Source organism: Protopterus annectens, chromosome 6.part0 (genome assembly GCF_019279795.1).
Source record: "Protopterus annectens isolate FY-2018-M chromosome 6.part0, PAN1.0, whole genome shotgun sequence".
NCBI classification, from domain to species: Eukaryota; Metazoa; Chordata; order Ceratodontiformes; family Protopteridae; genus Protopterus; species Protopterus annectens.
The window spans coordinates 1,108,482,230-1,108,498,906 of NC_056737.1; the positions used below are offsets into that span (position 1 = coordinate 1,108,482,230).

The 16,677-nt window shown below is 44.1% G+C and overlaps 1 protein-coding gene across 1 annotated transcript in view; it reads right to left on the minus strand.

Annotated features, from left to right (window-relative positions):
* LOC122803951 (ectonucleoside triphosphate diphosphohydrolase 5-like) overlaps positions 1–16,677 on the minus strand; it is a 759,259-nt gene that overhangs the window by 615,406 nt on the left and 127,176 nt on the right. Inside the window, exon 5 of the mRNA XM_044073628.1 lies at positions 8,549–8,637. Within this exon, the coding sequence (XP_043929563.1) occupies positions 8,549–8,637 (89 nt within the window). The remainder of the gene's footprint in view (positions 1–8,548; positions 8,638–16,677) is intronic.

Below are 16,677 nucleotides of genomic sequence, written 5' to 3' on the forward strand. Positions count from 1 at the left end.
ACGTGGTCTGGCAAGGTCTGCTCCTTGAGCCAAGCACGTCTTCTCAGTACAAAGCCAGTGACTGCTGCCCGGCAAGATGCTTCTAGGGCATCAAAGCCACGCTGCAAAGTATGCTTGCTGGCCTGGCTTGCAGAGTGCATAAGCTCCTGCAAATCTTTATTTTCTGCACAGTCTGCAAAGGTTGCCACTTTTTGTTTAACAAGTTCCATAATATGTTGCTGGTACTTCAGCATGAGAAACTGACAATTCAATGCCGTAATAGCCAGAGTTGCAGAGGTATATACCTTTTTACCCAATCTATCCAAGGCTCTGGAATCCCTGTCCGAAGGGGTGGGATTCTTGGTTGTAGTTGCCTTGATACCTTTAGGCCCCTGGGAAATGATCTCTCAGTCAGCAATAGGACTCTTGAAAAGAAATTTGTGAGTGTCAGGTACTCTGTAATACCTGTCTGGTTTCCTACGTGTCAGGAGTAAGACTGGATTCCATAAAAACATCATCAACAACATCCAGGACAGGGGGAATTGCTAAAGGCCTGTGCTGAGACAACTCTAGGAATTCTCTGATTCTCTTTTTGGACTGAGGATAATCTTGGCATTCCCACTGGAAATGCTCTCTTAAGGTATGCAGTGTTTCACCAAAAGAAAAATCCTCTGGAGGGGAGACAGAGGGAATAGATTCCTCTGCATCTGAATCCTCATAAGCAGATAAGGGAATGTCTTCATAATCAGAAACCTCAGAGCAATCAGACTCCTGGTTTGCAGAAGCTCTAGAGGACTTGTCTCTTTTTCTCTTAGCAGAGGAAGTCTGACTTCCCCTAATCAGCGTAGTAAGATCTTCAGCCATTCTGAGCATTTGTTTTTGTGGCATGTGAGCAGGTGCATGCACTTTGGTCGTCAGTTTTCTATGCATTGTGTGTACTCTGGGCCTAAGAAACCCGGTAGTTTTAGATAAAAAAGTCGTCGGTTTGAGTCGAACATCGGTTGAGGGAAGAACTGCCTCAGAAGCCGGTGCCTGTACAGCGGCTCCTGACACATCCAAGGTACAGACATCCACAGGTTCCATAGTCGAAGAAGAGTCTTGCGGCATACCGGACTCCGAATGGGTCTCAGTAGAGGCCTGTGAATCCACTGAAGTGGGCATCAGGGGCTGCAAAAGCGCTTCACTGAGTACCGTCAGACTGGCGACTAGCTTAATGGAAGCTTCGTCGGCAGCTTTGAACCTATGCGGTCTGTCTCTGTCTTTATCCTTATGTTTTTTCAGAATATCGGTAGTCGGATGGCTTACCGAAGCCATTTTGGAATACGGAAATCGAGAGCAAAAGAATTTAGCGACAAAGAGAGCCTGATGAATAGTTCAGGCATTAAACAAGGCACAAAACCGATAGCGAGGTATGTCGTGGTCTGGGTCTAAACAAGCAGTAAGAATGAAAATCTCTGTGAGGTATTTGCTTTCCACAGGCAAGACAATTGTTAACTTTTTCTGACATCAGTTAGAGCAAGAAAAAAGGATCCCCAAAGGGGTACTTAGCTTTAGAAGACTTCAGGATTATTCAATTTGTAAACAAATATTCAGGTAGTGGCCGACCGGCACTTGCGAACTGCTTCTGCTTCAGGCTCCTCGGCAAGAAAAGCTGATGTAATGGCGTCGGCTGCCTGTTTTTATACCCCTGACGTCAGTCCTGGAGCGACAGCATCTGACGCAGAAATATTAAGTCTCTGGTATTTGGGCTGACTGAGGGCTACCTGCAGGCAGATAACCCAAGTGTGATGACTGCAACAGTGAAACACGAAGAACGTCATTCATTTCTGTATGCACCTGCCGCATATGCAGGGGAGGGGGAGGTCACGATATTGTGGTACAGGCTGAAATGTGGGAAGACCCTGAGTGCTTTAAAGATAAATTTAGAGAAATGTGTAACCATTAAATGACTATTACAATGGGAAGGCACATTTTACACAAGAAATCAAAAACCTGGTTACACTATAGCAGCATACATTACTGAGTTGAGAAATAAGCAAAAACGTGCAGTTAGTGATTTGCGAGATGAGTTGATAAAATACAGACGTGTGTGGTGTTAATAATAATGCAGTGAGAAAGATTTTGCTTCGAGAAAGTGATTTAACATTAAGCAAAGCCATAGAGATTTGTCAAATATACAAGCATACAGAAAAGCACACATGCATGCTTACGATTGAAAAAAAGCATGCATGCAGTGTCTACCAGTGTAAATGTTGACAGTGTGAGACACAAAGCTAATATAATTAAGTGATATAAGCCGAAGAATGTGGCAGTACACAATCAAAAATCACATGGGGCAGCTACAAAAAGTCTTATTGTCAACTGTCGCAATTGTGGAGGCAACCATGAACCTAAACAAGAAATGTGCTTAGCTTCTGGTCAGCAATGTCACAAATGTAAAGAGTGGAATCACTTCAAAAGGCTCTGCAGGTCCAATGTGTCGGAGACTTATGTTAAATGAGAGCATCCAAAGAAGCAAGTAGGTCAGTTAGAAAGCCGAGAGCAAACTTTCTACACTGATGGTGTATCTGTGACTGATGAAACTGTTAATGCAGTAAACTGTCAGTTGTTGGCAAAGAGTGAAATACTTTGTAGTGTTTAGATTAATGGGAAACTGGTAGATCTTAAAGTAGATACAGGATCTAAGTGCAATGTTATATCAGCACAAATGTTTGCCAAGGTGAAGGCTGGTGAAAAACTTGATTCAGCAAAGTGTGCAAAACTTGGTTGTGGTGAAGAGATTTGAACCGATAGCGCAGTAGTTCTCACATGTCATTCTGCTGGGAACAGCTATGATGTGCAGTTTTACATAGTCAAACGACACGTGCAGTTATTGTTAGGCCTCAAAGACAGTTTAAGAATGGGCCTGATTTCATTTAATAAGGAAGTTCACCATCTAAGTCTGAACACCATGATAGTTTTACACAGAATATTTTTCATGAATTTACTGATATTTTCAAAGACGAGTTTGGCAAGCTACTAGTCACATATTCTACAGTTAAACCAACCAGCAAGGCAAGTTCCGGTAGCAATGCAGAGTAAAGTAAAAACAGCACTAAACAAAATGGTGAATTCAGATGTGATAACTTCAGTAAAAGAACCAACTGAATGGGTATCCTCCATGGTCATAGTTTATACGAAAAGCTCAGATGATATTCGAATATGTATTAATCCCAGAGATTTAAGCAAAGTGCTTAAATGTCCTCATCATCTGATGCGCACAGTGGAAGTAGCAGCTCTCATGCCAAATGCCACTATTTTTTCAGTCTTAGATGCAAAAAGTTTGTTTTGGCAGATTTTGCTGGATCACAAATCGTCATTGATAACTACTTTCAGTACACCATTTGGAAGGTAGAGATTTTTGAGAATACCATTTGGGATAAATTCTGCCAGTGAAGTCTTTCAGCGTGCAATGGAACAAATGTTTTCAGGTTATCCATGTGCTATCATAGTAGACATTATTGTAGGAGAAAATGCTGAAGACAAACAAAGCAGAAACCTCAAGAAAGTTCTAGACTGTGCACGTGAAGTCAATCAAAATGAATCCCCAGAAATGTAAAATTCAAGCTGAGAGAAGTTACTTATGTGGATCATTTGTTTAGTAGTTCTGGTTTACAACCAGATCCATCTAAGCAAGCTGCAATTCTTCAGATGCCAGTTCCAATATCTCATCTTTGCAATGTTTTCTTGGTATGGTCAGCTATTTAGGAAAGTTCATCCCAGATCTGAGTGAGCTTTCAGCACCGTTACGTGAGTTGACATGCAGAAATATAAACTGGTCCTGCTTAGAACAACACCAAAGAGCATTTGAAGTTCTGAAACAGAAAATTGCCAGTCCACCCACTTTGAGATATTATGATGTTCATAAACCAGTAACTCTTTCATGTGATGCTTCAAAGTATGGTCTTGGTGCAGCATGTCTTCAAGAAAGCATATCAGTAGCCTATGCATCCAGAACTTTAACCCAAACTGAGATGCAGTATGCGCAAATTGAAAAAGAGCTTTTGGCAGTAGTGTTCGCATGTTCAAATTCCATGATTATATCTATGGCAAACCTGCTCAAATAGACACTGATCGCCAACCTCTATTGATGATTCTAAAAAAGCCTCTACGTTCAGCCCCAGCACTTCTGCAACACGTTAAAATTGCAAAAGTACAATTTCAATATTGTTTATACAACAGGTAAATAATTATACCTTGCAGGTCCTTTGTCAAGAGCACCCAGACAAACAGCAGAACAGCATGATAATAAGAAACCAGACTTAGAAGTCATGGAAGTCAAAAATGTTTTGCTCATCACTTCTTAATCAACTTAGGCATCACACAGCTTTAGACACAGTTCTTTAGAAGCTGACATGTTATCAATCAAATGATGGTCAGGCATCACACAGCTTTAGACCCAGTTCTTCAGAAGCTGACATGTTATCAATCAAGGATGGCCAGTACAACAATCTAGTCTACCACAAGATGTACAGAAATATTTTCCTTACTGAGATGAGCTCATGATGGAAGATGGAATCATCATGAAAGGTCCTAAAATAGCTATTCCTTCAGCGTTACAACAGACTATATCAAGATTTTACAATGTGGACATCCGGGTACCGATTCTACCAAAAGAAGGGCAAGAGGCATAGTATTTTGGCCTTCTATGTCAAAAGAATGTATGTCGAATAAATCAAGAGGGAGGATGTAGACCACTATGCATAATGTTCCTCTTGAGCCACTATAGCTAGATAGTATGTGCATATAAGTACTGAGCACATGCGAGAACAGTGCCATTTTGGACAGTCAGTCATTAGCTTAAATATACTTGTTCCAGTTACAGTTCCTGACAATATTTATGCACGATAAATATATTGAGCCCATACACTGCTTTATCACCTCTTTTGAATGCAAGAGACAAGCGACAGTGCCCTAAACTTGTACAGTAGCTAGGTCATGTGGAAGGTGCCCTAAAGCTGTACAGTAGCTAGGGCATGTGGAGGGTGCCCTAAACTTGTACAGTAGCTAGGTCATGTGGAAGGTGCCCTAAAGCTGTACATTAGCTAGGGCATGTGGAAGGTGCCCTAAACCTGTACAGTAGCTAGGTCATGTGGAAGGTGCCCTAAAGCTGTATATTAGCTAGGGCATGTGGAAGGTGCCCTAAACCTGTACAGTAACTAGGTCATGTGGAAGGTGCCCTAAAGCTGTACATTAGCTAGGGCATGTGGAAGGTGCCCTAAAGCTGTACACTAGCTAGGGCATGTGGAAGGTGCCCTAAATCTGTACACTAGCTAGGGCATGTAGAAGGTGCCCTAAACCTGTACAGTAGCTAGGTCATGTGGAAGGTGCCCTAAAGCTGTACATTAGCTAGGGCATGTGGAAGGTGCCCTAAACCTGTACAGTAGCTAGGGCATGTAGAAGGTGCCCTAAACCTGTACAGTAGCCTGGGCATGTAGAAGGTGCCCTAAACCTGTACAGTAGCTAGGTCATGTGGAAGGTGCCCTAAACCTGTACAGTAGCTAGGGCATGTGGAAGGTGCCCTACAGCTGTACATTAGCTAGGGCATGTGGAAGGTGCCCTAAAGCTGTACATTATCTAGGGCATGTGGAAGGTGCCCTAAAGCTGTACACTAGCTAGGGCATGTAGAAGGTGCCATAAATCTGTACACTAGCTACAGCATGTGGAAGGTGCCCTAAAGCTGTACATTAGCTAGGGCATGTGGAAGGTGCCCTAAATCTGTACACTAGCTAGGGCATGTGGAAGGTGCCCTAAACCTGTACAGTAGCTAGGTCATGTGGAAGGTGCCCTAAACCTGTACAGTAGCTAGGGCATGTGGAAGGTTCCCTAAAGCTGTACATTAGCTAGGGCATGTGGAAGGTGCCCTAAAGCTGTACACTAGCTAGGGCATGTAGAAAGTGCCCTAAATCTGTACACTAGCTAGGGCATGTAGAAGGTGCCCTAAACCTGTACAGTAGCTAGGTCATGTGGAAGGTGCCCTAAAGCTGTACATTAGCTAGGGCATGTGGAAGGTGCCCTAAAGCTGTACACTAGCTAGGGCATGTGGAAGGTGCCCTAAAGCTGTACACTAGCTAGGGCATGTGGAAGGTGCCCTAAAGCTGTACACTAGCTAGGGCATGTGGAAGCTGCCGTAAAGCTTTGGAAATTGGCCAAGTGGTCTGATCTTTGCCAGGATATGTCCCATAATGCTTAGGCTACTGTATAAATGATCTAACAATGTACATTAGCAAATCTTAAGGTCAGCAGTGTTAAATTTTTAAAAAGCAGAACCTTGTGTTACCCTAATGAAAGTAGTCAACATATTTGTCATACATTATACCAGCATAACTCTGCATATATTAAGAAATATTCTAAGTTTTGTCTGTACTGCTGCTCATTTTTGTGAAAAAGTGTAGTGTGTTTTGATGTGGTTAAGAATCACTAAATGTTTATTCTTTTATAGAGCTGTATTTATTTGTTGTCTTGTGGCCAACTACTGTCTAGACTGAGTGGTTGTTTTTTGTCCATGGTGTCTTTAGTCTGAAATTGTGGCAGAAGGGTACATTGGCTAATCTGCTTTGACTGATCTTTTTTGATTTGACAAGTGTGAATAAATTAATAAACAAACAAGCAAAATATTTGCTAAGACTGTACATATCCCATCGAAAAACAGGCAACCATTTGATTACTTGTTTATTAGGATTAATAATATGCAAACAATTGTGTTTATTAAATGTCAAGTGGGTTTTATCATATGCAAAATATATAAATCAATATGCTATTTTAAGGCATTCAGAAATGGCCTCAGTGCAATTTATCAGAAGTTTCATGGAGGGCATATGGTCTGCAGGCAAGAGCAACTTTCTGAGAAGAAACTGCACAGGATCCATCTGCACACAATGTGCTAGTGCAGGCAGGACAGCAGTGCAATGAACAATTAAGCATTACTTTTTCTCTGCAGCACGTGATACCAGTGTGCCAGTTATAATCCATTACCCCCCACTTTTGCAAGTAGCAGTTAACACCAAGTACAATATGAAGGGCCAAGTGCAGACGATAACAACAATAATAATACCCAACTGTTAACCAAGTATGCCCACTGGTCACATAGTCCCTTTTCAGGGGTGATCTGGAAGTAATGACTTGCTCAAGGTCATACAGTGGGTAAATGAGGGCTGAAGGAATCAAACCCTTTACCATTGGAACAACAGCTCACAGCCTTAAGCCTCTACAACTGCCACATGTACACACAGTAACAAGAGTCCAGTGCACTTGTCAGTAATGCAATCATGACTATGTTACTCTGTACTTAGTATGCTGAGGTACAGTATGCTAATTCAGAAACAGTGACTCATCTATGTTACACACAGTAACAAGAGTCCAGTGCACTTGTCAGTAATGTAATCAACTTAGTATGCTGAGGTACAGTATGCTATTCAAAGTGACTCACTCATCTGTTACACACACAGTAACAAGAGTCCAGTGCACTTGTCAGTAATGTAATCATGACTATGTTACTCTGTACCTACTATGCTGAGGTACAGTATGCTAATTCAGAAACAGTGACTCATCTATGTTACACACAGTAACAGAGTCCAGTGCACTTGTCAGTAATGCAATCATGACTATGTTACTCTGTACTTAGTATGCTGAGGTACAGTATGCTAATTCAGAAACAGTGACTCATCTATGTTACATACAGTAACAGAGTCCAGTGCACTTGTCAGTAATGTAATTAGGACTGTGTTACTTTGTACCTACTATGCTGAGGTACAGTATGCTAATTCAGAAACAGTGATTCATCTGCCATAATTAATATTCTCGTGTGTTATTCCCATATCAAATCATTTTCCTGGTATTCCATAGCTGGAACTACAGCTAGCTTTTGCTTCTACAAGGCCAACTCAGCAACAATGCTAAGGCAGTGCTGCATTGGTGGCCATCTTCCTTGTGGGAAATGTCTATTTCAGAAGGAATTCACTGAGACTCATGCATGCATGTGCATGGATGTGACTGAATATGCACACGTATGTCAGGATTTCCTATACATATTTGTTTTCTTTGTCAAAGAATGTATCTGGACAGTTATGCTTCCTGCATATTCTACTGACATATTTGAGCACCTTTGTGATCTAACAGCTCTTACCATGGTGAGTACTGCTTACATCAGGGGTGTCCATAATGACAGCAATCCTGATCTACATAGTACTGCCATTTCTGGACTCACATCTGCACTGTGATGCTCTGAGTCACTCACCAAGCTATATTCATGCATTGATGATTCAAACATGCACACCCTATGATGCACCAGCACTGACTGTTCAGTGCAAATAATATATCGTTCAGCTTCTTGTGAACTGATAGTACTATTGAGTAGAGATAATTGACTTAAAATTTTTAAGCAACACACAGTATCTACGAATCTTGCCCTAAATCTTTTGTGGACTGCATTAAATGTTTTGCAAGAAATGTTTTCAATAAATATTTTTGTATTACTGATAAAATACTACATAAAATATTAATCCTTAATATTTATTAAGTGAAAACTTACTTGTGACTGTGGCAGAAATGTTATCTGAGTAGATGCTCCTCCCAGATCCAGTGTTCCCACAGGCCCCCTGTTGGTGTTATGCAACCGAGCTGAAATAATGGAGATTTGTTGTGCATTAAATCTTTTCTAGTTGAAATAACAGATATAATCTTATGATCTATATGCGCATTTATGTAACAACAGTTACAGTTATTATCCTGGTGGACTGAAAAATCTCCACTTTACACCACACTCCTTTTCTTTACATAAGTTCTTTGTTTACTTCTGCATTTTTTAAGCAGAAAAATGCACATCATTTTTACTTGTTTACTTTTTTCCCTCCATGCTACACCAAGCACCTGGCGAGTTAGTGGTGGTCTTTACCATCCCTCCTTGCTCTTAATTCAGTCCCACAACTGGATAACAGTAGGCAGCAGCAAACTAGTGTCTGACACCAAATCACAAAGTATTAGAACGGTGATGTGGTGTGAAAAAGAAGTTATGTACTCACCATAACGTTCCATCTGAGTAGTTAGACTTCATTTGTCAGCAACCTGTGGGTTCCGGATCAGAGCCGACAGCTTACCAAGCTAGAGATCTGAGTTCCGACCTCCTCCCCCTTACCCATACTACCCTGCATCCACCTTCCAATCCTCAGATCGAGTTTGCCACCTAACAATGTGACACCCAACAACCTAAGTCAAAAAGAACCTGACCCGAACTCATACCTCAGACTCAAGACATACAGGACATAGAGTCCAAATAGACAAATAACCAGCAAGGTCAGGGGGAAGGAGGGAAGGTTGCTGACAAATGAAGTCTAGCTACTCAGATGGAACGTTATGGTGAGTACATAACTTCTTTACCTGAAGTAGTTAACTTCATTTGATCATCAACCTGTGGGACAGAGTCCCCAACTACCCGAATCTTGGGAGACCCTTACGGAAGGATATTCCAGAGCACTGCAGAGCCAAAGGAAGCCCTTCCTCTAGACACCAAATCTAGTTTATAATGAGTAATGAAGGTGTGAGACGAAGCCCAGGTAGCAGCCGAACAGTTATCATCCAGGTAAACTCTAGACCAGAATGCAGTTGAAGTAGCCATAGAACGGGGTAGTGAGCATGCACCCCTTCTGGGGCTGGTAATCCAAGTTCTCTATAAGCTTGCAAAATACAAAGCCAAATCCATTTAGCGATAGTCACATTTAAAACTGGTTTTCCCAAAAATGGTCTAGCAAAGGAAACAAAAAGCTGATTACATTTATGGAATTTGGACCTATGCAAATAAAAATGTAACTGCCTGTGCACATCAAGCAAATGAAGTTTATATTCCCCTTTATTTTGAAAATTAGGGAAGAATACAGGCAAATTAATCGACTGATTATTATTTGACTTCGAAGCAATTTTAGGCAGAAAGGACGGGTTAGCCCTGAGAGATACTCTATCCTTGTGAAATCCCCAACATGAAAATGGGAAATAGCCGCCAGCTGTACTTTCACTGTGGAAGAGCTAGCCCCTTGTTGGAAAATATGAGACAAAAAGTCTAACACCACTGAAACCGGAGTGGTAAAAGGATCCAGATTTCTGTCTGAAGCCCAAATGGAAAAACATTTCCACTTACTACTGTAGACATTCCTGGTAGAGGACTTATGTGCCGCTATCAGGATGGATTTAACTGGGGAAGAGATACTGGGAGTCCTGGCAACTAATGGAACTGGAGTAACCAAGCTGTTAGCATGAGGCTGTCCAGATTCGGGGGAGCAATTCGTGAGGGATGATGAATAAGATCCGGAATGAGATCCAAGATCCAGGGCGGAGCTAGGAGATGAGACTGCAGGCAAGGGAACCAAACTTGACAAGGCCAGAATGGTGCTATGAGGATAACTCTGCTCCCCAACCGACGAGCTTTCTGTAAAAACTTTGTCATGAGAGGAAGTGGGGGATATGCATAAAGACCAGGTGGCCAAGCATGGACAAGACCGTCTCTGGGGGCTTCCCCCATTGGGGGAATTAGAGCAAAAAACTCACTGCACGTCGCACTGGATGGCAATGCGAAGAGATCGCAGCAAGGCTGACCTGACTTGAGGAAGATCTGGTCTGCTACATAAGGGTTCAGAGACCACTCATAAGGCAAAAGGATAGTCCTGCTCAATTTGTCTGCCATGATGTTGGACCGACCCAGAATATGCGTTGCTATTAGAAAGCGGTTTGTGGAGATCACCCATTCCCATACTCTCATGGCCTCTCAACAAAGTGTAAGACCTGGTTCTCCACTGTTTGTTGATGTACCAGACCACTTGACATGTTGTCTGACTGGATAGCAATAGTTCCCAGAGGAAGAGAGGCATGAAGAGCCTGCAGCTCTAAAAGGACTGCTCTCATCTCTAGAACATTTATATACAGAACGGTCTCGCTCTGAGTCCACGTGCCTTGGACAGTCCTGCCCGAGCAGTGCCCCCCACCCTAAGCGGGAAGTGTCCGTGGTCACCGTGGCTTGGGGCGGAGGCACAACAAAAGGGCGTCCTTCTCAATTCCTGGGATTGAAGCCACCATGTGAGAGACTTCTTGCACACACTGCTCATAGGGATTGGAAAGCCTAGAGACTGATGTAGTACAGACCAATGAACCTGTAACGTCCTGTATCTCAGACGGGTAGATAACTGAAGGAAGAAATTCTTGGCTAGTACAAGTTGATGCCTGGTGGAGGCAGTGAGAAGCCAGTCGTCCAGGTACGGAAAGACCTGAATGCCCTGAAGCCTCAGGTGGGCCATTACAACTGCCATGACCTTGGTAAACACCCTGGGGGCTGTGGTGAGACTGAAGGGTAGGACCCTGAACTGGTAATGACTGGCTCCTAGCCAAAAGCGGAAGAACCTCCTGGATCGCCTGTCCATCCGAATATGGTAGTACGCATCCTTGAGGTCTATTGAGCACATCCAGTCTTCCTCCTGCAAAAAGGGCAGGATGGATTGTAGAGTGACCATCCAGAACTTTTCCTTGGCAACAGACAGGTTAATTGCGGATAGGTCAAGAATCAGCCTCAAGTCCCCCGTGTTTTTTTGCACCAAAAAAAACCTGGAATAGATGCCTGATCCAGACTGGTCTGGGGGCACTTGCTGGATTGCTCTTTTTTCTAGCAGCTTTCTTATCTCCAAAGCTGCAACCTCCCTTTGAGTGGGTGGGATGTCCGGGAGGCATCTTGTACAAGGTGGGTTGTTTATGAAGGGAATTAAATAACCTCTGGATATTATTTGAAACATCCAGGGATCTGTCGTGATGGACTCCCATTGGGCTAGGTGCCTTGAGAAATGCCCCCTGACTGCCTCCAGAGAGAAGCACTCGGGCAACCCCTCAGGGCTGTGGCGCGGGTCGTTTGGAAAAAGGTTCCCATGACCAGAAGGTTTTTGGTCCCCCCTCTGCCTCTGGGCCGGTGTCCATCTTATCTCCCTCTGCCTCTGGGGGAGAAGGAGTTCCGAGTGCTGAGATTTCCAGAACCACAGCTTCTTTTGCCCCCACTGGTTCCTGGAGAAGAACCTTTGAAGGTTAGAGAAGCGGATCCCGACGGCTGACAGCGTTTTCCCGCCCTTCTCACTCTAGACAAGCGTATCTCGGACGGTCTTCCCGAACAGGGTCGAACCGTCAAAAGGGGCGTTAGCAAAGTACGCCTTGAAAGGTTCAGAAAAATCGCAAAGCCGGAGCCAGGCATGACGCCTCATGGCAATACTGGACCCGGCTTCCCTAGCGGCTCCCTCGGTGGCATGAGAGAGTAAAAGCATGGACGTATTTGACACAGATTTGAGAGTAGCCATACAGCCGAGAAAGTCCGTTTATCCTCGGCCAAAATGGACACTGGTGGGGACTCCGCGTATCTTTGACAAGTTTGCGATGTAGTCTGATTACATGGGCCATGTAATTCAGCACCCTTATAGCAAAGGGAGCGGAAGCAAAAGTCCGCTTTCCAAGATGATCCATCGCCCTGGACTCCTTGTGTGGGGGATGGATGGAGGAACTTTCCTGGGCGAGTTCCTTTTTGGTGGCCGCCTCCACCATCATGGCATCAATTGGGGAACCCTTACTCCAAGTGGCTTTGTCTGCAGGAGGACTCAATACCTTATCGGGCTGTTTGAGTATTGGATCCACAGTGTCCAGTTCCTTCTAGGCTCTGGTAGTGATAAGGTCCACCAGAGGTTCGGCCGGGGGGAGCACACCCAAGAGATAGATGGGCCTGTATCGAACGCCTCCAGAAATACTGACTCATCTGAGGTAGGTTTTTGGGCGACCAACATCTCCTTTGGCGAAGAATTTCCATACAAAGAAGACGTCTTCAGGGGTGATCTGGGGGAACCTACCCCTTCCTCCAAGTCAGTATCTTCCGTGAGGGACTCAGGGGAGTCCATGTGCCTCCTCTTGCATGGGCATTTGTGAGGGACCTCCTCGGGAGAGACTTTCCGAGGAGGGCTCGCAAACTGTCTCATATTCCTCAAGGGGAACTGTCTGGGCCATACTGGATACAGGCTGTCCCTGGGAGGACTGGATGATGGAAGACAAACTCAGTTGCAAGGGAGCAGGGGCGGACTCCAAGGAAAGAGTGAGGGGTCTCGATCCTCCAGAGAGAACCTTCTCCACAACGTTGAAAGCCGAATGGGAACTGGCTTCCCTAAAGCTGGTGGTGTGGGTAGTCATACCCCTCGGATCCGACGAAGGGATAGGAGCCGAGGCTGGCACAGCTGGGCCCAAGGAGATAGTATGCCCCAACCACAACGGGGCCGATGACACACTCATTCTCTCAGATCCAACGCCCAGATCTCAGCTCCAAGAGTTCGGATCTGACAAGGGATCAGACAGGATCGAGGGTATAGCCAGCATCAAGGTAGGCGGCACCATCGGTGCAGACTCCCTGACTCTGGGGCTCCTCGGATCCATAGACTTCGAAACCCGAGGGTGGATCGGAGAAGGAGCTATCGGGGCGAATGACTGGGCCAAACTCCCCGCTCCGGCTGTGGGGGGAGCCAGCAACACTCCCATCTGCAATTGAGTTTGCAGAAACCTCCTCATCATCCGGTCCATAATGGCTTCTGAGAGGCTCCTAGTAGACCTCGAGGACGCCACAGACACCGGCCGGGAGGGCCAATGTGAAGACCACCTCGAAGCGGGCTGAGCCTCCTCCTCCTCCTCCGAATCATGGAGGACGGAGCAGAGGGGAAGACTGCCTTGCAATTTTTTGGGGAGACACTAACACCTTGGCAGGAGGGGCCGATGGATCCGAGTCGGCCTGCCTCTTGCGACCCTTCTCTTTGTCTCTGTCTCTCTCTTTTTCTCTCTCTTTATCTCTCACTTTTTCTTTATGTCTGTCTTTCTTGGCCTCTCTCTCTCCCTGTATAGAGGTGGGTGTGCGAGTCCCAGACAGGGGATGAGGGCCAGAAGGTTGAACAGCCACAGCCGTGTCCGAAAAAGAAGATGAAGGAGCAGAATAAATAGCCGACTCTGCTGGTAAGAGACCCGCAAGAATCAGCTTGGTCCTGCAATCTCGTAGGGCCTGGGGGTTAAATGCCACACAAATTTTGCAGCCAGTCGATAAATGGGGGACCCCCAAACAGACTAAGCATAGAGTGTGGCTATCAGCCGGGGATAGCATTTGGCCACACTGTGCACTTAGAGAAAGTCATTTTTTGACTTTCAGACATTCCTGCTTAGACAGCTAAGACAGGGGCAGATACACACACACGCTCGCTACGGGCAGGAAGGGGGGCCTACACAACTGAAGTTAAGCAACTCCCTAAAACTACAAATATGTTAAAACTATGCACCAAAAACACCCAAAAGAGAATAAGGGAGGAAACATGCAGTTATTCACACAGAAAGGGCACACACATATCAAAAAAACTAGTTTAGACCAAACTAACCTCCTGGAGCTCAGAAATCTCTTGCTGACGAAGCAGCGGCAAACAAGATCTGAGGATTGGAAGGAGGTTTCAGGGTAGTATGAGTAAGGGAGAGGAGCTTGGATCTTTAGCTTGGTAAGCTGCCGGCTCGGATCCGTATCAGAGGATGATGATCAAATGAAGTTAACTACTTCAGATCTCATGTTGGACACCCGATCACAAAGGATTAGAACGGTGATACGAGAAGGAGCTTTATCTGGTAATCTGAGGTTGATCTCTCTATCTTCATATGCCTTCTGTGCAATTATGAGCAACCTGTTTAAACAAAAAGTGACCCCTACCATTGAAACAGTTGTCCCTGTCTACTGGATTTATTTACCCTTTAATAAATAAATAAGCTGCAAAGTAGTTAGGGGCTATTTGGACTACAGCTAATGCTGTACTCCTATTTCTCTAACACACACACAATGCTGTGCTCATACCTTCTTCTCACGGAGATACTCACTTCCATGAAGCTAGGAAAAGCCAACTTCTAAATCACAACCAATCTTCCACAGAGTGTCACTGTAATAATAATAATAACAATAATAATAATAATACTTCTTTCCTCATCTTGATAGATATGCAAACATCCAGCTAAAGTCTCCTTTTTCACCCTTGATGCTTGTGAAACTATTAGGGAGGAATGGGGTATTAAGAGATGTACAGGAATTTGCAATTCTTTACATAATATAAAAAAGAAAGGAGTAAGGGATATGAGGAGTTTCTATAAGAAATTGACAGAAAGTTGGAAACAAAATACAAGAGTACAAGAAAGCGTTCCATGTGAGTTGTTAATCTCACCTTCATTCTTTACTGATGGGTTCGGAGTTGATCCCTCGGCTCCGAGTCGGCCAATTTCAAAGCTCGATGTCTTCAAATAGCTCGAGGCCAAGTCCCTACCCCATGAAGCGCCTAAAATTACCTCAGATCTTGTTTGCTGCGTATAACAATACCATATGTCATTCTATCATTCCAAGAGAAGGTATAGAAGGATTGAGCAACCAGGATGGATCCAGCAACCAGGATGGATCCAGCATCTCGGTCATCTAAAAGCCCAGGAGGGACGTAAGAATGAAGGCGAGATGAACAACTCACATGGAACGTTATGGTAAGTACATAACTTCTACTTCTTTATGTGAAGTTGTTCTATCTCACCGTTCATTCTTTACTGATGGGTAGCATCCCAAGCACCATCAACCTCGGGTGGTTCACAGGAGTATATTTCTCAGAACTGTGGATCCAAAGGAGGCCCTGTCCCTGGAGGCCCTGTCAACTTTGTAATGAGTGATAAAGGTATGAGGTTTTGACCAAGTGGCTGCTGCGCAAATGTTATCAATAGGAAGTCTGGCAGAAAAGGCAGAGGATGTAGAAACAGCTCTGGTTGAGTGAGCCTTAATTTTATGCTGCAAAGGCATGTTAGCAGCTCAATAAGCAAAGGTGATACAATCAGATAACCATTTAGACAGAGTTGTTTTAGCCACTGGTCTACCCTTCCTCTGTGAACATCAAGTTTGTGCAGCATGTACTCTAAATTGTTTGAATGGTTGGGGAAGAAAACAGGCAAATCAATAATTTGGTTGAGATTAGTTTCAGTGCAAACTTTAGGTAAGAAAGAGGGTTTTGTTCAAAGTGAGACTCGGCCAGCATGGAATATTAAATAAGGAGGCTTGATGGATAAAGCCTTAAGCTCTGAAACTCTGCGAGCAGAAGTAATAGCCACTAAAAAGATGGTTTTCCATGACAAAAATATGAGGTCACATGGGGAAGCTGGTTCAAATGGTGGAAGAATTATGCGGGAAAGCATAAACTTTAGATTCCATGGAGAATAGGGAGATTTCACAGGTGGTCTAATATGAAAGGTCCCTTTGAAAAAGGCTTTAGATAACTTGTGTGACATAATATTCAAACCCTCAAATCCCAGACGAAAGTTAGAAATGGCAGCCAGTTGAACACGGACTGTTGTTGCTTCAGCTCCTTTATTGAATATCATGGTTAAAAATTCTAGAATAGAGACCATAGGGGCTTGGTAAGGATCGATATTGTTTTTAGAAGCCCATATAGAAACGTTTTTCCATTTGCTGAGGTACAACTTCCTCGTAGAAGATTTATGAGAGGAGAGGAGAATTTGCTTTGTTTCATTAGAAAGATTATGGAACCTGACTATGATGGGAATTGGAACAGCCAAGCTGTCAGCTTCAGGGACTGCAGAGAGGGATCAAGTTCCCCC